Source organism: Pristiophorus japonicus, chromosome 12 (assembly GCF_044704955.1).
Source record: "Pristiophorus japonicus isolate sPriJap1 chromosome 12, sPriJap1.hap1, whole genome shotgun sequence".
NCBI lineage: Eukaryota > Metazoa > Chordata > Chondrichthyes > Pristiophoridae > Pristiophorus > Pristiophorus japonicus.
Window position 1 is genome coordinate 136042242 of NC_091988.1, and position 21614 is coordinate 136063855.

The following is a 21614-nucleotide window of genomic DNA, read 5'->3' on the forward strand; positions in this document are numbered from 1 at the left end:
ACAGATTGTCCTCCAGTGATAATGGAAGTCGAGATAAATGGCGTTCCAGTCTTCATGGAAGTGGACACGGGGCGAGTCAGTCAGTAATGAGCCAGAAAACCTTTGAGAGGCTATGGAGCGATCAAGCTGAACGACCCAAGCTGGTCCCGGTTCAGGTAAAGCTGCACACCTACACCAAGGAACTGATATCAGTTGTTGGTAGTGCGGATGTAAGTGTATCCCATGATGGCGGTGCACAATTTACCATTGTGGATTGTTTCAGGTAATGGACCAACGCTACTTGGAAGAAGATGGATGGAGAAGATTCACTGGAACTGGGAAGACTTCATCCCTCCAGCACTCGACGTCCCCCGTGCTCAGAGGCAGAGCAAGCCTACACCTTTGGTTGGACCAGGCACCGGAGAGCAGATCCGCGCAGTCCACAAGGCACAGACCGCTCATCACGACTGCGTGGCGATGATCCGAACGCATTTTCCCAGCTTCAATGACAGAATCCCTAGGAAAGAAGATCGCGGCAGTCGACTTCATGGACAGGGAAAAGATGGTGTCCAAACCACTAGGTGCAGCGCTAATGGAGCAACGAGGCATGGTTCCTTGCAAGGAAGATGATTGGGGTAAAAGTAGTAAGGCCAGTTTAAAGGAGGTCAGCAACCCGCCATTTTTGAATGAACTGCTTGAAATTGGTTACCAATCTAAAAGTCCAGCTGTAATGAGCAAAATGTTGTTGAGCGATGTCGGGTGCAAATTGCAATCAGCCAATGTAGTGGACGAACACCTAACAGTCGTATACAGGTCCAGCGGGCTACCCAATGTTGACCAGAACGATGTATCATAAAGTGTCCCCACAGCTGACAGAAGTAGACAAGCTGCAGAGTAAACAATCCCCGGCGAGCAGAGGTACCGGTAGCAATACCCTGCCTCAGATCGGTTTAACATTGCAGGCACCCAATGGCATGAACCACCACGGGCCAGAAACAGTAAACTGCGCCTACGCTCACAGTCAGCTACTGTCGCCCACTACCCGCGTGGAAAAGGCGCAGCCCACAAACCCACTCGCAACCACGGCAATGCCCAAGAGCAAAGGGTCACCCGCAATGGCTCCTCCAAACGCTACCTGGGCCAGCCAGGATACCAGAGTGCTCATAACGGTGCCCTCAAGGAAAGCGAGTCAGCAGTCCCCCGCGAACTGCTAGACCTGACGAGGCAGCCCCACCGTCGCTTAGACGAAACGCTCACTCGCTCAGACTGCTTCCCAGAGAGCAGCAGCGACACTGTGCAAACGAAAAGGACAGGGAGGTCACAGACACATGAGCTGTCTTTGGGCCTGCCCGACACTAGGAGTAACGGCAAGAGCCCTGCGCTCCGGCAACTCGAGCAAAATGAGCTCACCTCGCCCACAGACCCACTAGCATGGGTCGCTGCGCCGCCACCAGACGACCCAGATCTCATCCGGCCGTGCTGGGACTAGACTGTCCTTGTGTACCTGTACTGATCATGTGAATGTACCACACAAAAAGAAACGCAACTGTAATCCACCCAACAAATGTTCCAAGATGTAAATGTAAAACCCATGTGATAAACTTGAATGCAACTTGCATGTAACGTGCCATTAGCATGATCTCTGTGTGGGGGGAGAATGGAGTAGTCATGGACTCACAACCAGAAACCACGGGGGCCTCCACTGGCAACAAATCTCATTACCAACCCACCCAAACTAGAAGCGACCCTCCAATGGTCAACCTGGAAGTGCAAAGCCCAGATCACCGTCAGTGTACGAGTCAGTTTGCATTAGAGACTTGGAGGGAAGTGATGTCATGTATGTTGACCATGTATACTAACTGTATAGTCATATAAGATGTGCCACCAGAGGGCACTGCGGTGGGAGACCTATGGGTCACCTGCATAGGTGTGCAGGGCCCAGTATAAAAGGCTGCACACCATGCTTGTGCCTCACTCTGGAGTTACAATAAATGGGACTAAGGTCACAACAACTCAAGTACAATACTAGACCTCGTGGAATCATTCATAAGAGTATTAAAGATATAACAAGACTCGTACAATTCCTTTTGGAAGTTCAAATCTTCCAGAACAATGTTGTCCAATGCGTTGGCCATTGTCCACATGTGGCTAACTGGGAATTCAGATGTGGCTAATTGCATTTCTGATTATTAAATCAAAAATAAATGCCAGACACTGCTGTTGGGCATGTGATCTCAATACTTATTCCCGTGATGTACCCATGCGAACGTTAACATTTTTGTGCGTTTGACAGTAAAATGGTAAGCGATAAAGCAGTGTGTGAAAGTGTTTTTTGATTGTGTATGTTAAGTAAATATACACGTGTGAAGTATACACCTGTATTATGTGTAAGGAAATTTTCTAACTCGCACCAAGTTCCGCTTACCCATCACCCCTCTGCTCGCCCACCTACATTGGCTTCCAGCTAAGCAATGCCTCGATTTCAAAATTCTCATCCTTGTTTTCAAATCCCTCCATGGCCTCGGCCCTCCCTATCTCTGTAATCTCCTCCAGCCCCACAACCCCACCAAGATATCTGCGCTCCTCTAATTCTGCCCTCCTGAGCATCCCTGATTATAATCACTCAACCATTGGTGGCCCCAAGCTTTGGAACTCCCTGCCTAAACCTCTCCGCCTCTCTAACTCTCTTTCCTCCTTCAAGATGCTCCTCAAAACCTACTTCTTTGACTAGTTTTCGGTCACCTGAGCTAATTTCTACTTAAGCGGCTCGGTGTCAATTTTCTTTTATCTCATAATATGCCTGTGAAGCACCTTGAGATGTTTTACTCTGTTAAAGGCGCTGTATAAATACAAGCTTTTGTTGTTGTTGTTGTAATTTTCGACTAAAATTGATGCATGTGCCTAAAACTATGCTGCCGAAACAACACCTGTGGCCAGTCAGCGATTTCAATTGGACAAACACTGTTCGAGCAATTTGTTGAGAATTATTGAATTCACAAAACCTGACCTGGAGAAGCATGAGATATATTGGAGAAGAAGCAATAATAAGTGAATGTAGAAAGAGTTGATGTGGGAAGAATGGAACCTGACTTCAGCAGTCATTTGAAATTCAGTAAGAGTTGAGATGCTTCATTTAGGCCTGTTCATTGGTGCTATTTGGGATCATTCTGCCATTTCAACATCAATCATGGCCACCCTGGTTCATAAGCTAGTCCAGCGGGGTCACTTTCACAAACTCTCGGAATAAAGTGTTTCATTAATATGATGGCGTGCCAATTTCGCTGTTTCCATACTTGACATGTTTGCACTGGCAAGAAATAGAGGCAGCTAAATATATGTAACAAAAGTCACCAATAAATCTAATAGGGAATTCAGGAGAAACTTCTTTATCCAGAAGGTCGTGAGAATGTGGAACTTGCTACACAGGGAGTAGTTAAGACGAACAGCACAGATGCCTCTAAGTGGAGCTAGATAAACACATGAGGGAGAAAGAAATAGAAGGATATGTTGTTGGGGTTAGAGGAAGAGGGGTGAGTGGAGGCCAGCACAGACCAGTTGGGCCTAATGGCCTGTTTCTGTGCTGTAGACTCTATGTAATTCTACGTAAAACAAAAGACAGACATGAGATAGTAATATTCAAGGCTGAGGAAGTTGTCCTGCAGAAGTGTGTACTAAATCAGTGAGAAGTAGTTGTTAGGTATTGTTAGTACTCTGTGGAGGGACCTACAGTCCATTGGTCCCGGCTAAAGGAAGTTGTGTAAACATGAACAATCCAGGTGGAGGTTTTTTGAAACTAAACAGAGATTCTCAAAAGGGCTTTGAAGCATTTTATAAATAAGCAATTTGCATAAAGAATTAATGCAAAACCACAGCATGGAGCCAAGCACCGCTAACTATTTTCAAACTATACTGTAGGATTTGATAATTGGGCTGGTAAAATATTTAACGTCCAGCTATTTGCAACAGTGGATAATTTGAACCAAATTATGCTGGATTGTGACTAATTACATGTTCTTATTCAGTCTTTTTCACTGCCGATGCAAGGGATTGCGAAAGGAAAAATTAATTAAAGGTCAGTTCAACTGATTTCAGCTCAAATCAGGAGACACATTGTTAATTCAACACGTTTAACTGTTTCGTAGTCAGACTCGTGTAGGCAGAATTTCCATTGCATGCAGCTTGTCAGAGGCTTTTATCCTTTGAATTCCTGTATCTCAGTGAGCAATTGACCTTTGATGCAAAGATTTTGCCATTACTGGCTGTTGACTGGATTCCAAGGGAATGGTTTATGTATCATTCGAGTTGATGTGATGAAGTTATGACTTTGTATTTGAATGGATGAAGCTTTGAGACCCCAAGGGGATGGATGATGACTTTCAAGTGGCTGACAAAGTTCCTTCTGGCTTCAAACTGACAATCTACGCATCTTGCTGCAAGCATCAATTGAAACAAAGAACAGGGACTCAACTGGGCAAAAATTCACCGATTTAAGTTTCACTTAAGAAGTAGTTTGTACCTGACAACTATCCGGCTCATTTTCTTAAAGGAGTTGTTCCTAAAGTTGCCGGTGATCTCTCTTTAAATAGTTACCACAATGTGGTCGGGTTGCCAACACTCCAGGATTGTCCCGGTGTCTCCGGGAATCAAGGGATAATCTCCCGGAAACTGCAGCGAGCAACCAGCGAGAACAAAGATCATAGAATCACAGAATGGTTACAGCACGGAAGAAGGCCATTCGCCCCATCGAGCCCATGGCGGCTCTCAGCTAGTCACACTCCCCTGCCCTTTCCCCACAGCCCTGCAATTATTTTTCCTTCAGATACTTATCCAATCCCCTTTTGAAAGATAAGATTGAGTCTGCCTCCACCACCCTTTCAGACAGTGCATTCCAGATCGTAGAGCATTAAAAATATAATTGAAGATGAGGGGGGAAAAGGGGCTGGTTGTCGAATAGTCGGGAATCATCCAATTGGGTAATGAAGAGTCTGCTGGCTTTCCAATTGGACGGCAGTGCGCCACGAGGAAGGACGTGTTGGGCGACCAATGGTGGAAGCGAGGGGTTGGGGCAGTTAGAGGTGGGAGGTCATGTGATGCAACCTCCTGGAATACGTCCAACCAAAGTTGGCAACCATACACTGTGCTGAGGTAAGAAATATCACTCAGTGGGAGTTGAAGGTGTACTTGGCGAGTCCCAACATCTGGTGATGAGCCTCGCTCAGCAGGAGTGCGGACACCGAGTCACATAAGGAGAAATTAGGGCAGATAACCTAAAGCTTGGTGAAAGAGGTAGGTTTTAAGTGGTGTCTTAAAGGAGGAAGGAGATGTTTAGGCAGGGAATTCCAGAGCTTAGGACCCAGGTAACAGAAGGCACGGCCAGCAATAGTTGAGCGATTATAACCAGGAGCACAGATATCGCAAAGGTTGTGGGGCTGGAGGAGATTACAGAGATAGGGAGGGGCGATGGCCATGGAGGAATTTGAAAACAAGGATGAGAATTTTGAAATCGAGGCGTTGCTTAATGTAGGTCAGTGAGCACAGGGGTGATGGGTGAGCGGGACTTGGCGCGAGTTAGGACACGAGCTGCCAAGTTTGGGGTGACCTCAAGTTTACATAGGGTAGAATGTGGTAGGCCAGCCAGGATTGCATTGGAATAGTCAAGTCTAGAGGTAATAAAGGCATGGATGAGGGTTTCAGCAGCGGATGAGCTGAAGCAAGGGTGGAGATGGGTGATGTTACAAAGGTGGAAATAGGCGGGCTCAGTTATGCCGCGGATATGTGGTCGGAAGCTCATTTCAGGGTCAAATATGACACCTAGGTTGCGAATGGTGTGGTTCCGCCTCAGACAGGAGTTGGGAACAAGGATAGAGTCAGTGGCGAGGGAACGGAGTTTGTGGCGGGGATCAGAAACAATGGCTTCGGTCTTCCCAATATTTAATAGAAGATTAAAGAGTAATCTAATTGAGGTGTGTAAGGTGGTTGAAAGATTTGATAAATTAGAGAGAATCTATTCCCACTGATGGGAGAGATCTAGAACAAAGGGGCATAATCTTAACATTAGAGCTAGACTGCTCAGGGTTGATATCAGGAAGCACCTTCACACAAGGGGTAGTGGTAATCTGGAAAACTTCTCCAAAAAGTTGTTGAGGATAGGTCAATTGAACATTTCAAAACTGTGATTGATAGAATTTTGTAGGGCAAGGGTATTAAGGGTTATAGAACCAAAGTGGATAGATGGAGTTCAGATGCAGATCAGCCATGATCTAACTGAATGACGGAACTGGCTCAAGAGGCTGAATGGCCTCCTCCTGTCCCTATGGCAATGTCAAGGGTCCACCAAAGCTAAAGCTGGCAAAACCTGGCAGAAGTTCAGGGCCTGTATAAATAGTGAATCTTTGCTCTAATGAAATCAGGAAAAAAAACAGTTTCGCTCAACGCTTAACATCAAAAGAACAACTGGGAAGATTTCTGCACACTCTGTGTAGCAAAATCAAAGACTGTTCTTTATAATTATGTTTACATATTAACAGGTTGTGTGATATAAATGCACAGAGGAATTCTTCTTCATTTCCTAACCCTCCCCCACCCCTGCTGATAAACAGAATACTTCAGAGTAATACGTTTGATGCTGCGTTTATCTCCCTTTGGGCCAGGCTTGCATAATCTGTTTGCAATTTCACATTTTCTAAGCAGCGAGCCAAGGCCTTCAAATCCCTATGGAAACATACAGTAAAAATATTTCTGTTCTCGGGAGTCGGGGTTAGTTCTACTATTTACAAGAAAGAGAGAGAAGCTATTTCCTCCGATATGAGCAGCTCGCGTGTGGTATCACTGTGATGAGTGAGGTTAGGTTGGCGTCAAGCATTTAGTTTAACTAACCTTAGCAAACTGCTGAGCTCCTTCCAAAACATTTCATCATCATAGGCGATCCCTCGAACGAGGATGACTTGAGTTCACAGATGTTTCGATGAAGGATCTGATGTTCCAATCCTGAGCTCCAATTGAAGGGGTGGAAGATGCCTGTACGTGGATTTTTTTAACGCATGGTGACCGTTGCACATCAGCCACCACACGGGCTTGACAGAGCTAGGCCTTTGTCCAGTGGCAAGGGTTAACCAGGACAACTGGAGACTTGCTCATCCAAAACATAATGTCACTAAAGACTGACACATCCCCAGGACCTGATGGTTTTACACCCAGGGTTTTAAAGGAAGTCGGTGAGGAAATTGCAGATGCTTTAACCATAATCTTCCAAAGCTCTCTCGATTCAGGAATTGTCTCTTTTAGGTTGGAAAATTGCAAAAGTAACTCCATTATTTAAAAAGGTGTGAAAGAGAGAGAAACCAAGAAATGAGAGACCGGTCAGTCTAACATATGTTTTGAGGAAGTTATTGAAATCTATAAGGACAGACTGACTGAGCACACAGAGGAATGTGAGCTGATTAGAGAGAGCCAACATGGATTTGTAAAGGGTGGGTCGTGTCTAAAAAACCTAATTGAATTTAGCTAAAATTAAAGCTCATGGAATGGAAGGCAGATTATTGAGCTGGTTAGGAGATTGTTTCGGCAGTAGAAGACAGAGAGTAGAGATAATGGGTATGTACTCGCATTGGAAGGAAGTGGCTCGTGGTGTCCCACAAGGATCTGTGCTGGAGTCTCAACTATTCACTTTATTTAGATAACAAAATAGAAAGCTATACATTCAAATTTGCTGATGACACTAAGATTGATGGTGTAGTAAGTAATGTAGATGGGAGCATAACATTACAAAGAGACATTGATAGATTCAGTGAGTGGGCAAAACTGTAGCAGATGAATTTCAATGCAACTAAGTGTAAGGTCACCCATTTTGAACCAAAAAGGATAGATCTGAGTATTTTTTAAATAGTGAAAAGCAAAGGACCGTGGAGGTCCAAAGAGATTTCAGAGTCCATGCACACAGATAACTAAAATATGGTGGTCAGGTACAAAAAATAATCAGGCGAATGGAATGTTAACCTTTTATATCTTGAGGGCTAGAATATAAAGGGAAGGAAGTGTTGCTACAGCAATGGTTAGACCACACCTAGAGCACTGTGTACAGTTCTGGACCCCGCACCTTAGAAAAGATATCTTGGCCTTGGAAGGAGTGCAACGCAGATTCACCAGAATGTTACCGGGGCTCCAAGGGTTAGATTACATAAACTAGGCTTGTATTCCCTGGAAGATAGAAGGTTAACAACAACTTACATTTATATCGTGCATTTAATGTAAAGTGCGATATTAATAAAAACATTTTTGACACCAAGCCACAGAAGGGGACCAAAAAGCTTGATCAAAGAGGTTGGTTTTAAGGAACATCTTAAAAGAGGAGAGAGAGGTAGAGAGGTGGAGTGGCGGAGGGAGGGAATTCCAGAGCTTATGGCCAAGGCAGCTGAAAGCATGGCTGACAATGGTGGAGCAATTAAAATTGGGGATGCGCAAGAGAGATCTCGAAGACTTGTGGGGCTGGAGAAAGCTACAGAGATAGAGGGGTGGGGGGGGTGGTGAGGCCATTATGGGGATGAATTTGCTTTGCCAGTAAGTTGCATAAGCTGCAGTATATTGCTGACCGTGTGCTCATCTTTTAATAGGATCAATAGTGCTAATCCTCAGCCACCATTGCTAGAATGTCCAGAAGGTTGTAAACAAACAGCAGACACAGGGCTACTGGTGAAGTGTATGCCTCTCTCCACCACCATCTTTTAATGGGGAAAACAGATATTGGGCAATCAGAATTTCTTGAAGGCATAGCATGTTGGAAATTTACCTTCATAATTCTTGACATTAGAGGAAGGTGAAAAGTCAACGTCGATACCTTTCCTCGGTACGTTGCATATTTTGACAGCAGAATAATAGGGAGCACAATGTCAGATCCAATTCTGTATCAAACTGACAGCTAGCTAATTAATTGTTAATTCCTCCTTTTCAAATGGTTGGCACTTATAGAGTCAGAGAGATGTTAATGCATGCACTGAATGATAAGCAAGGTTGTCATCTGCCACCGTTCTGTGTGCCAACTGAAATAAGGATACTGTATAGCTTTAATCCTGCACAAATACAAACTCCTGAAACAAGCACGCTACTCCAAGCTACGTCACGGCAAGCGAATCCGAGGAGGGCAGAGAAAATGCTTCAAGGACACCCTCAAAGCCTCCTCGAAAAAATGTAACATCCCCGCCGACTCTTGGGAATCCCTGGCCCACGACCACTCAAAGTGGAGGAGGAGTATCCGGGAAGGCACCAAACACTTTGAGTCTCTTCGCCGGGAGCACACGGAAGCCAAGCACAAACAGCGGAAGGAGCGCACGGCAAATCAAGCACCCCATCCACCCGTCCCTCCAACCACCATCCGCCCCACCTGTGACAGAGACTGTAGATCCCGCATTGGTCTCATCAGTCATCTTAGAATTCATTTTAGTGTGGAAGCAAGTCATCCTCAACTCCAGGGGGCTGCCTCAGAAGAAGAAGAATACAAAGTTCCATCAAAACAACATCAGTAGTGACCACTGAAAAGAAAGATATCATCCAACAGAAGACTCTGCAATTTTACAAACTGATCATTGTTGGACAACTCGAAGTATTGCTCTTTCCTTGAATATTACATAGAATGTACAGCACATAAACTGGTCATTTGGTCCAACTGGTCTATGCCACTGTTTATGCTTCACACGAGGCTCCTCCCGCCCCTCTTCATCTCACCCTATCAACATATCCTTCTATTCCTTTCTCCCTTGTGTGTTTATCTAGCTTGTTCTTAATTACATCTTTGCTATTTGCCTCAAGCACTTTCATCTTTAACATTGATCTGTGCCAACTCTCATTTGCTCCATTGTTGGGAACAACTGAGCAGAGGTCAGATCTCTGCCCCTGGGGAAGAGAGAAATTAAGAGGATAGTGACCCTACGGGCTCCCTCCACTCTGCAGTGGAAACCTGGGAAGGAAGGAAAATAAGAAACTGGCCAAAAAAAATTCGAATCCATGATTTAAAAAAAATAGATTTATGATCCTTGTAAAAGCTGTCAGAATAACTAACAATGAATTAGGTGTAATAATGGGAGAATTAACAAAAACAATCTGGGCACTGTGTGTAGCTCATTCGCATGCCAGACACGAGACTCCCAAAGCAAGCGCTCTACTTGGAACTCCTTCACGGCAAACGAGCCAAAGGTGGGCAGAGGAAATGTTTCAAGGATACCCTCAAAGCCTCCCTGATAAAGTGCAACATCCCCACTGACACCTGGGAGTCTCTGGCCAAAGACTGCCCTAAGTGGTGGAAGTGCATCTGGGAAGGCGCTGAGCACCTCGAGTCTCATCGCCGAGAGCATGCAGAAATCAAACGCAGGCAGCAGAAAGAACGTGCGGCAAACCAGTCCCACCCACCCTTTCCCTCAACGATTATCTGTCCCACCTGTGACAGGGACTGTGGTTCTCGTATTGGACTGTTCAGCCACCTAAGGACTTATTTTAAGAGTGGAAGCAAGTCTTCCTCAATTCCGAGGGACTGCTTATGATGATGATGATTTAAACTGGGTAGTCCATTATACAATGATTGGTTTACAACGTTGTCACTCACCACTTATAGTACAACAAATGGGCCTTGAAATTGTGTTGTACAATATAATTATACGGACACTCATAATCAAAATGGGTTAATGCCTCGACTCAAATACTGGAGCAAGGAACTTTATATGAACATGTTAAAGGTTCGCGTGCCTATATCTCATAGTATAATCTATTGGCAGTCAAAATCACAGTTTAGTTTTGGCAATGATTGATTTCTCAATGTTTGATGGTGGACTTACCAGAATTTAAAATCAGATATGAATAATGACTGAACTGTGTATCAAGATAAATGAGACTACTTTCAAAATACTGGCCTAATATCCCATGTTTATACTCTTTCAGGTGAAGGGACGGCATGCTGGGATAGGTTTAAAATGATCCCTTCTGTGGATGTAATGTGGAGGCAATTTGCCTTAGGATTATGTTGCTGTGAGAATTTGTGGTTCAACATTGTGCTTTGCTACCAATGAAAGTTTACAATGAGTTGTTCTTTCAGCCATCTACACCTTTCAGCTTCGCTACCGTGCACGAAGTGGGTTTGGAAACAAGCTGTACCTTTGATATCCCAGAGGGTGAAATGCCGACTGTCGGCTGCCTCAGGAGCCAGCGTGAAGTAGAATCGATGGCCGCCCTGCGGTTGATCCTTGTCCACCACACTGACCGTGTGAATCAGCTGCAATGAAGAACAAAGCGTCATTGGAGTTGGAGTTTAGAAGACTGAGAGATGATCTTACTGAAACGTATAAGATTCTGAGGGGGCTTGACAGGATAGATGCAGAGAGGATGTGTCCCCTCTTGGGGGTATCTAGAACTAAGGAGCATAGTTTCAGAATAAGGGATCGCCCATTTAAAAAGGAAATGAGGAGGAATTTCTTCTCTCAGAGGGCCGTGAATCATTGGAATTTTCTACCCCAGAGAGCTGTGAGGCTGTGTCATTGAATATATTTAAGGTGGAAATAGACAGATTTTTGAACAATAAGGGAGTGAAGGATTAGGGAACGGGCAGGGAAGTGGCATTGAGGCCAAGATTAGATCAGCCATGATCTTATTGAATGGCGGAGCAGGTTCGAGGGGCCAAATGGCCGACTCCTGCTCCTATTTCTTATGTTCTTATGTCAAACTGTGACCTGCGAACCTTTTGTAGCCAACCCATAGTCTTCCAGACAGTGGACCAAATGCTGAAATGGAATTCTGTTCGCACGAACAAGAATTGGGTTTCATCGATGCAGTCGCTGCCGTTGCACCATCCCTGTTTATCACGGGCAGCCGCCTCTATTGGGCAAATGGAGGTGACCATAGTAACCAAGTACAAAGTCACCGCTTTCAACACATTCAAGGCAGTGGTTATTTTGGGCAAATCAATAAGTTTTTCCAACTTCATTAGCAACAACTGCTTGTATTTATATAACACCTTTAACATAGTAAAACATCCCAAGGCACTTGATAGGAGTATTCTCAAGTAAAATTTGACACCAAGCCACATGAGAAGCTATTAGGGCAGATGTCCAAAAGCTTGGTCAAAGAGGTTTTTTTTTGGGGACGTCTTAAAGTAAGATAGAGGAAGAGAGATGGAGAGGTTTAGCGAGGGAATTCCAGAGCTTAGGGCCTCAGCAGTTGAAAACCCCGCCACCAATGGTGGAGTGGGTTAAAAATCGTGATGCGCAAGTGGCTAGAATTGGAGGAGCGCAGAGATCTCAGAGGGTTGTAGGGCTGGAGGAGGTTGCAGAGATAGGGTGAGCCCATGGAGGGTTTCGAAAATAAGGATGAGAATTTTAAAATTGAGGTGTTGCTGGACCGGGAGCCAATGTAGGTCAGCGAGCACAGGGGTGATGGTTGAATGGGACATAGTACGAGTTACGATATAGACAACGCAGTTTTGGATGAGCTCAAGTTTATGGAGGGTGGAAGAAATCCCTTCATGGCCCACTCTGTGTCTATTTTTTTTCCAGATCTCGGCAGGTTTTATTAAGCTAGATTGGTGGTTGTTAGGATTGTAAGAGTTCACTCAGCAGTAGATGTAGGAGGATGTGAATCCCCCAATCTTGAATATGGACACAGCGATCAGCTCCAGAGAGACCTGGTCACATACAGGGCAGTGTGGAGAAAATCTCAGTTTCTGTGAAGGGAAGTGTTATGTCTGTAACGTACTTATGAATGACTCCATGAGGCAATATGTTGGACTCAAACTGAAGTGACCTTGTTCCTTTATTTGTAACTCCAGATTGAGGCACAAGCATCATGGGCAGCCTTTTATACTGGGCCCTGTACACCTATGCAGGTGATCCTCAGGTCTCCCACTGCAGTGCCCTCTGGTGGACAGTCCCTGCCACAGGGCAGGAAACCCCGGTCTCCACCAGTTGCACCATCTAGTAGTGCCAGCATAGTATATACACAGTGTAAATCTTATTGATAATACATCAGGCAACAAGTCTCCATCTTATGCAACTATACAGTGACTACACACAGAGTATATCGATAGTCTGCATATATAACATCACTCTTCCCAAGCCCTTTGTGCCGATTACCTTTACACAATGTGCTCTGGCTTAGCTTTCCCCAGACTTAAGTGCCAAAAGCCCTTGCACCTTGGCTGTGCTTTGGCTTGGCTCTCTCCCTGTTAACCCCCAAGTCCTTTTGCCACAAAGTTGGGTAGTGGTTACAAGTTTGGATGGTTCGATGATGCAGTGGAGGTTTCAGTGGGTTCTGGGTGTGATCCATGTGTGTGTCCATGGCTACATATATCCATTTCTCCCCACCCCCCGACAGCGAGATCATGCAGCTGGCCCGTTACATTAACATACAGGATCAGACACAGTGCAAGTACAAGGAAAGGAAGTTACAGTTTGTATCGTGACACCTTAGTTCAGTGACTTTTGTTACGTTTGTTACGTTTTATGGTCGTGTGCCAGGATTGGGTAGATTACATTCATGGTTCAGTCATGGTCAGTACTGAGGTAGCAGTGCAAGTATGCTAGGGCGCTGTGCCCCCTGATAGCGGGGTGGGCTTGGCTCTCTCATCTAGTCAGGACTCAGGGCCTTTGCCGTTGCCTAGTGGTGGGCAGAGCCACAGATGTGTGTGGCCTCCCTGTCCTCCTTTGAGGGCTGCAGAATCTTCTGCCTGCTCTCTAACGGTGTTGGGAACCTGGCTGTTCCACGTCCCGTTTGGGGAACTCGTTGGTTCTGACCTTTCACTCCCGGACATGGCCGAGGTAGTGACTGGTGTTGGGCAACGGCGGCCGACTGCGCGTATTGGCACGTTTTCGTTTCCAGGTCCTTGGCGAATAGTGCTATCGGGTGCCTGCAGCATGGGATAGACCTGGGGCATGGTATCAGGATCAGTGCCTTTACCCTCCCGAATTCACTCATTTGTTACTTTTGGGGACACTCTATTCCCGACATCTCGCAACAACATTTTGTTCTTTACATTAGGAATAGTGCTGACATCTCGCAACAACATTTTGTTCACAATCTTAATCAGTTTGTTACACTGATTGCCATGCATACAATGTCTCTTTAAGTTCAGTTGGTTGCAAGTCTCCTTTCAGAGAATCCTGCTGGCTTTACCCCAATGAAATCCTTTGTTCGACACCACGTGTTGGTCCCTCAGCATTACACCTTGTGATATGGCCACGGCCATCTTTTTTTTCAGCCACGCTGCACCTCGCTGCAGCATGGATGGTATCTTGGCTCAGTCCTCGAGGTCGACTGCCTTGATCCTTCTCTCCCGCGATTCTGCCACAAAAGCTAGAAGAGTGCCTGTGAATTCCATCTTCCTCCCAGGCGTCCTGCCACTGGAACTGGGAAGGTACTTCTGGTCGTTCCGGTCAGATCATTGCCATGCAGTCGTGATGGATGGTCTGTGCCTCAGGTGCTGTGCTGGTCTGTTCTCTGCTGCCTGGCTCAAGCGAAGGTGAGGTTTTGCTCTACCTCTGAGCAAGGGGGACATCGATTGCTGGAGTGAAGAGGTCTTCCCATTTCCACTGGATCTTCCCCATCCACCTTCTTCCGAGTTGGGTTGGACCATCACCTGCAACAATCCACAGAGGTAACTTGTGCACCACGCCATTATGGATTACACTTACATCCGCACTACCAAGAACTGGGATCAGCTCCTTGGTGTAGGTGCGCAACTTTTCCTGTACTGGAACCAGCTCAGGTCGTTATTCATTCTATAGCCTCTCAAAGGCATCCTGGCTCATCACTGACTGGCTCGCTCCCGTGTCCACTTCCATGAAGACTGGAATGCCATTTAGCTTGACTTCTATCTTCACTGGAAGACAATCGATGGTGCAGGTATACACTCCATACACTTCTTCTTGGGGCTGAGCTGCCTCTCTGGCCAAATCATCATACTCCTCGCTGGATTCAAAGTCATCTACCGACTCCTCTGCTAGACAGTGAGTCATATTTCTTTTACACATATGCTGGAGGTGGCCCTTCATGTTAAAGGCTTTGCATACGTACTCAGCAAACCGACACTGGTGAGCCCTATGGTTTCCTCCGCAATGCCAGCATGGTACTACTCGATTAACACCCCGCAGTGGACTCTGAGTTATGGAACCCTGAAGTCTGTGCTCTCTGCCTTGGGCAGAGTCATGTTCTACAGTCTTGCCTGTGAAAGGCACCATTCTGTGTACAGTACTTGTTGGGTTTGAGTCCACAGGATGAATAATTTGCTTGGTGCTGCAGGTTGAGGTCATGAACGCCTGACTGATGCTGATGGCTTTCTACAGGTTGACTGTGGTGTCGGCAGATAATAGCTTGTGAAGGAGGCCCTCGTGGCCAATTCCCATAATGAAGATGTCTTGCAATGCTTCGTTGAGGTGCGTGCCAAAATCACACAGTGCTGCGAGTCTCCTGAGGTCGGCAGCATATTTTGCAATCTCCTGACCCTCAGGTCTGCGGTGAGTGTAGAATCTGTGCCTGGCCATGAGGAGGCTCTGTTTTGGTTTTAGTTGGTCGCGAATTAGTTCAGTCAGCTCATTGTATGTCTTATCCTTGGCCTTTGTGGGTGCCAGCAAATCCCTGACGAGGGGGTAGACCTCGGGCCCACAACTGGTCAACAGTATAGCCTTGCGCTTCTCCGCCAATGTGTCCGTCTCCCCTACCAGGTCGTTTGCCGAAATATTGCTCGAGCCTTTGCGTGAAGGCATCCCAATTATCACCCTCTGCGAAATCTTTTAGTGTGCCAAAGGTAGCCATAATCGCGTGAAAGTCCGTATTCTCATCGCCAGTTGTTATGTCTGTAATGTACTTATGAATGACTCCACGAGGCAATGTGTTGTACTCAAACTGTAGTGACCTTGGTCCTTTATTTATAACTCCAGAGTGAGGCACAAGCATGGTGGGCAGCCTTTTATACTGGGCCGCGCACACCTATGCAGGTGACCCTCAGGTCTCCAACCGCAGTGCTTTCTGGTGGACAGCCCCTGCCGCAGGGGCAGGAAACTTCGGTCTCCACCATTTGCACCCTCTAGTGGTGCCAACATAGTATATACACAGTGTAAACCTTATTCTTACTACATCAGGTAACAAGTCTCCATCTTATGCAACTATACAGTGACTACACAGAGAGTATATCTATAGTCTGCATATATAACAGGAAGAAGCTTCAACAATCGGGCGTGGTGCCCATCTGAGAAAGTGAGAGTCGGCCACCTGCCCACTGCTCTCTGTCCTCCATTAGCGAGGAAGGTGTTAGTCCCTTTTAAAGACGATGAACCATCCAACGCTAACAGTGGGTCAATCGCGGTAACGGCAACATCGTCATCATCATCATCATCATCATCATAGGCAGTGCCTCGGAGTCGAAGATGACTTGCTTCCACACTAAAAATGAGATCTCAGATGATTGAAGAGTCCAATGTGGGACCTACAGTGTCTGTCACAGCTGCAGCAGATGATGTTTGATGGAATGGGTGGGTGGGGGGCCTGAGTTGCCGTCTGTTCCTTCCGCTGTCAATGCTTGGCTTCAGCTTGCTCTCGGCAAATAGACTCAACGTGTTCGCCGCCTTCCCGGATGCTCCTCCTCCACTTTGGGGGCTTGGGCCAGAGATTCCCAAGAGTTGGTGGGGTGTTACATTTTTTCAAGGAGGCTTTGAGTGTGTCCTTGAAGCATTTCCTCTGCCCACATGGACCTCGCTTGCCGTGTCGAAACTCCGAGTAGAGCGTTTGATTTGGGAGTCTTGTGTCAGGCATGTGGACAATGTGGCCCGTCCAACGGAGCTGATCGAGTGTGGTCAGTGCTTCGATGCTGGGGATGTTGGCCTGAGCGAGAACACTGATGTTGGTGCGCCTATCCCGCCATGGATTTGCAGGATCTTGCGGAGGCAGCATTGGTGGTACTTCTCCAGTGTTTTGAGGTACCTGCTGTGCATAGTTCATGTTTCTGAGCTATGTAGGAGGGCGGGTATCACCACTGCTCTGTAGACCATGAGCTTGGTGCCGGGTTTGAGGTCCTGGTTTTCAAACACTCTCTTCCTCAGGCGACCGAAGGCTGCACTGGCACACTGAAGGTGCTGTTGGACCTTGCTGTCGATGTCTGCTCTTAGTGAGAGTAGGCTACCGAAGTTTGGAAAATGGTCCATGTTGTCCAAGGCCGCGTCGTGGATTTTGATAATCGGGGGTCATATTGGTGCAGGACCTTTGTCTTACGGATGTTTAGTGTAAGGCCCATGCTCTCGTATGCCTCAGTAAAGGTGTTGACGATTGCTTGGAGTTCAGCCTCCGAGAGTGCGAAGACGCATGCGTCATCTGTGTACCGTAGTTCAATGACAGAGGATGGAGTGACCTTGGATCTGGCCTGGAGGCGACAGAGTTGAACAGATTCCCATCTGTTCTATCATTTAGCTATACTCCAGCTTGCTGAGGATGAGATGGAGCATTGCAGCAAGGAAGATCAAGAAGAGTGTTGGTGTGATGACGCAGCCCTGCTTGACCCCGGTCCGGATGTGGATTGGGTCTGTGGTGGATCCGTTGGTCAGGATCACGGCTTGCAGGTCATCGTGGAGCAGGCGGAGGATGGTGACAAACTTTTGAGGGCAGCCGAAACGGAGGAGGATGTACCATATTCCCTCACGGTTGACAGCTTTAAAGGCCTTTGTGAGGTCAAAGAAGGCCATGTACAAGGGTTGGTGCTGTTCCCTGCATTTCTCTTGTAGTTGTCCCACGGTGAAGATCATGTTGACAGTAGGCTCCTGAGGTATGGAATATGGTCCACGATCTCCAAGGCCTCGTCGTAGATTTTATAACCGGGGTGCAGTGCTGTGTGGCGGGGGCAGGTTGATAGAGGACCTTTGTCTTACAGATGTTTAGTGTAAGACCCATTCTCTCGTAAACTTCGGTGAAGGTGATGACGATGGCTTGGAGTTCGGCCTCCGAGTTTACGCAGAAAGTAACGGCAACACACTTACTCGAAGCAGTGGGGATTGTACCATCTTCCATCTGTGTGATGCTCCAGGAATTGCAAGCACACAAACTACATAAAATTGCCCGCATTCAAAGACAAATGGCACATTCGCAGTTTGGTATTGAAGAGCCAAACAGTTCTGGGTAGTGTGTTACAAAGCTTGTTGTAACACTAACTCCGATCTCCACAGATGATCAGGAAAGCCAATGGACTCTTGGCCTTTATTGCAAAGGGGATGGAGTATAAAAGCAGGGAAGTCTTGCTATAGTTGTACAGGGTATTGGTGAGGCCACACCTGGAATACTGCATGCAGTTTTGGTTTCCATGTTTACGAAAAGATAGATTTGCTTTGGAGGCAGTTCAGAGAAGTTCACTTGCTTGATTCCGGAGATGAGGGGATTGACTTATGAGGAAAGGTTGAGAAGGTTGGGCCTCTACTCATTGAAATTCAGAAAAATCAGAGGTGATATTATCGAAATGTATAAGATTGTGAGAGGGCTTGACAAGGTGGCTGCAGAGAGGATGTTTCCACTGATAGGGCAGACTAGAACTAGAGGGCATAATCTTAGAATAAGGGGCCACCCATTTAAAACTGAGATGAGGAGGAATTTCTTCTCTCAGAGGGTTGTACATCTGTGGAATTCACTGCCTCAGAGAGATGTGGAAGCTGGGTCATTGAATACATTTAAGACAGAGATAGACAGTTTTTTAACTGATAAGGAAATAAGGGGTTATGGGGAGCGGGCGGGGAAGTGGACCCGTCCATGATTGTATCAGCCATGATAGTATTAAATGGCGGAGCAGGTTCGAGAGGCCGTATGGCCTACTCCTGCTCCTATTTCTTATGTTCTTATGGTGGGATGTAAATTCAAATCCTACTTCTGCTTAGTTTCTAATTTCAGCTCTGTTTCTGGGAGAGGGTTGATCGAGAGGCTTCATTGGCACTATGATATACCCTTTACGATATCAATAAAGCACACACATTTACAATGGCGCTGCAGGAACTTCTCAGGTGACCTAGTCACCTGTTGCTTTTATTATATAAACATTCACAGTTGCATTACTACAGACATCCACTGGGTGGAGCTCTCTGTTACCGTCACCTCCCAGCCACTGACTCAGAGAGATGATGACGGAGGTTCTGGAGCGAATGGTCTGGCAGAACCCTCGCTTCCGGCTGTTTTACAGCTTGGGGGGGCGGGGTGGGGGCGCCAGGGCGGGGTGGGAACCTGGGAAAACTGGGGAAAAAAATTGAGGTACGCATACTATCAAAAAGAAAAAGTTTTCACCAGCACTCCCTGTTAGAATGTTTAACGATGATTAAAATGGTCAATCTATCCCAGCATCCTTTCACTTAGGTTTTAGTGTGGGGGACGGGAGTGAAGGGCAAATTGTATCCTGTCGTCTCTGTGTATGAACAACAATTTGAAAACACAAGGACCCAGATTCTTAAATACCCGGGTCAAGAAAAAGACTCAGCTTGTGCTAAGAGACTCGCTGCCCAGACAGCACATATCACTGTTTAAGATAAAGATTGGCCTACGCACTTACTGCATGATAAACAAAGCTTGCAGCACAGAGCCAAAGGCTGAAAAGATTATCGGCGGGGTAAACACCTAACAATTGTGGACCAGAGCTAAATGTGCAACCTGCGTGATCCGTAGGCACACAGGCTAGAGTTGTATTGTAGTATAAGCATAGACCCTGCTTCCCTTTTCAGGCAGAGCGTTCTCGGGAGAGTCAGGAACGAGGTTGCTGCGCGGAGGGCCTTGAGGGCTGGAACTGATTGCTCGGGGTTTTTGGGAACTGGCTGTGCTGGTATTGGATCGGAGCACTCTCGAGGTGGTCAGAGCCTGGGAACCAGGATATATTAGTTGTATGTCATTTTGTCATTTAATATAATGTGGAAATCCATTATCAGTCAATGTAATAAAGCTTGTTATTATAAAAAGCACTCATGCGTGAATCATAAGCAGAGTTGTTAGCGTCTGACTAACGACCCTTTGTGGCGACGGTAACCACAGAGGAAAATCCATTAACACTACCTTTTTTAAAAATGTGAGAATTAACTTGCACCAAGTCCCATTCTCTCATCACCACTGTGCTGGCTGACCTACATTATTTTGAACAAGAGCAGGAGAGTTATCCCTGGTGTCCTGGCCAATATTTATCCTTCAACCAACACTACTAAAACAGATTGTCCGGTCATCATCACATCGCTGTTTGTCGGAGCTTGCTGTGTGCAAATTGGCTGCCTCACTTCCGACAGTGCAAAGAGTGACTACACTTCAAAAGTGTTTGATTGGCTGCAGAGAGATCGGTCTTGAGGTCGTGACAGGTGCCACGTAAATGCAAATTCTTTTATTTTAAGTGGAGGACCCAACAATCCAAAAATTTTAATGGGAAATGACGGGCTGGGATTTTCTGCTTCAATGCTCCAGGCATACAGTGCGGGAGCACATGTTGGGAAAGTCCATACTCCCAGCCTGTGATTTTCAGCCATGAGAAATGAATGTCAGGAGAATATCAGGGACAGGAGGCTGCAGACCTGCCCTCGATGCCCTCCCAGTATGTGCCAGGAAGAATGATGTGGAAACTCCATTTTGTCCCTCTTAGCGTTAATTGCTCAGCTTTTTCCAAAAATCTTCAGTCAGCAAAGCGGGCCTTGGAACTCGAAACATAGAAACATAGAAACATAGAAAATAGGTGCAGGAGTAGGCCTTCTTCACCGTCTGCTGTACCTGCATGCCAACCTTCAATGACTGATGTACCATGACACCCAGGTCTCGTTGCACCTCCCCTTTTCCTAATCTGTCACCATTCAGATAATAGTCTGTCTCTCTGTTTTTACCACCAACGCGCGTTATCGTGTCAGAACGCAGCCAATGGGACATTCCCTCAGGCACCTATTGATTCTCTATTTATTGAAATCAATACTGATGGGTTTGCTTAACAAGGACACGAGTTGGCTTGTGCCAATTAATTGAATTTGCATGTTCTGGGAGGAGATTTAGCAGATCGCGTTAACTCAAACATCTAATGAATATTGCATCCGTTACCTGACCCGGTTTGGCATCTTCACAAATAGCAGCTTCAAATGGCATGGAAAGTTCTGGAGCATTGTCATTGATGTCCAGAATCCTGACACTGAGGGAGGCCTTCCTCACTTGGGCGTGGTTATCTGCATAAAACACATAATTTTGGAACCAGTGAGAGACTAATTGAAGATTAGCACGCAGGCAAAACTATCCTGAGAGGAGACGGCACACCAGGCCCACATTAATAGCTCCTCGCATCTCTTGTAAAAGAACAGAATTATTAGACCACACCAGAGATTCTTGTTTATCCCTCACTTTTTGTGCCAAGGGGATCAGCATTGCCTTCGTGATAAATTAATCATCTTTGACAAATGTACCAGAGGGATTCTATTTCTGACGAGGCGGTAATTATTTTACACGGCAAAGGCACATTAAAAATCATATTTACACATCCTGCCAGCTCTTGCCCATTAAATACATCCAGTTCTTTATGCTTATAATAGATCATTCCACGATTATCAGCCCTGATAACTAAAATGGCATTTCGTTGTGATGCCATGCAAAAATATAAGGGGCAGAAATTTCTGGTTCTGGTGTGGCTCAGTGGG

At 46.2% G+C, this 21614-nt stretch overlaps 1 protein-coding gene across 1 annotated transcript in view; it reads right to left on the reverse strand.

The window, feature by feature from the left end:
* The window catches only part of LOC139276996 (cadherin-22-like), a 750218-nt gene that overhangs the window by 67160 nt on the left and 661444 nt on the right, over nt 1-21614 (reverse strand). The window contains exons 8-9 of the mRNA XM_070894995.1: nt 21028-21149; nt 11116-11233 (exon numbers count right to left, since the gene is read on the reverse strand). Coding sequence (XP_070751096.1) covers nt 11116-11233; nt 21028-21149 — 240 coding nt within the window. The remainder of the gene's footprint in view (nt 1-11115; nt 11234-21027; nt 21150-21614) is intronic.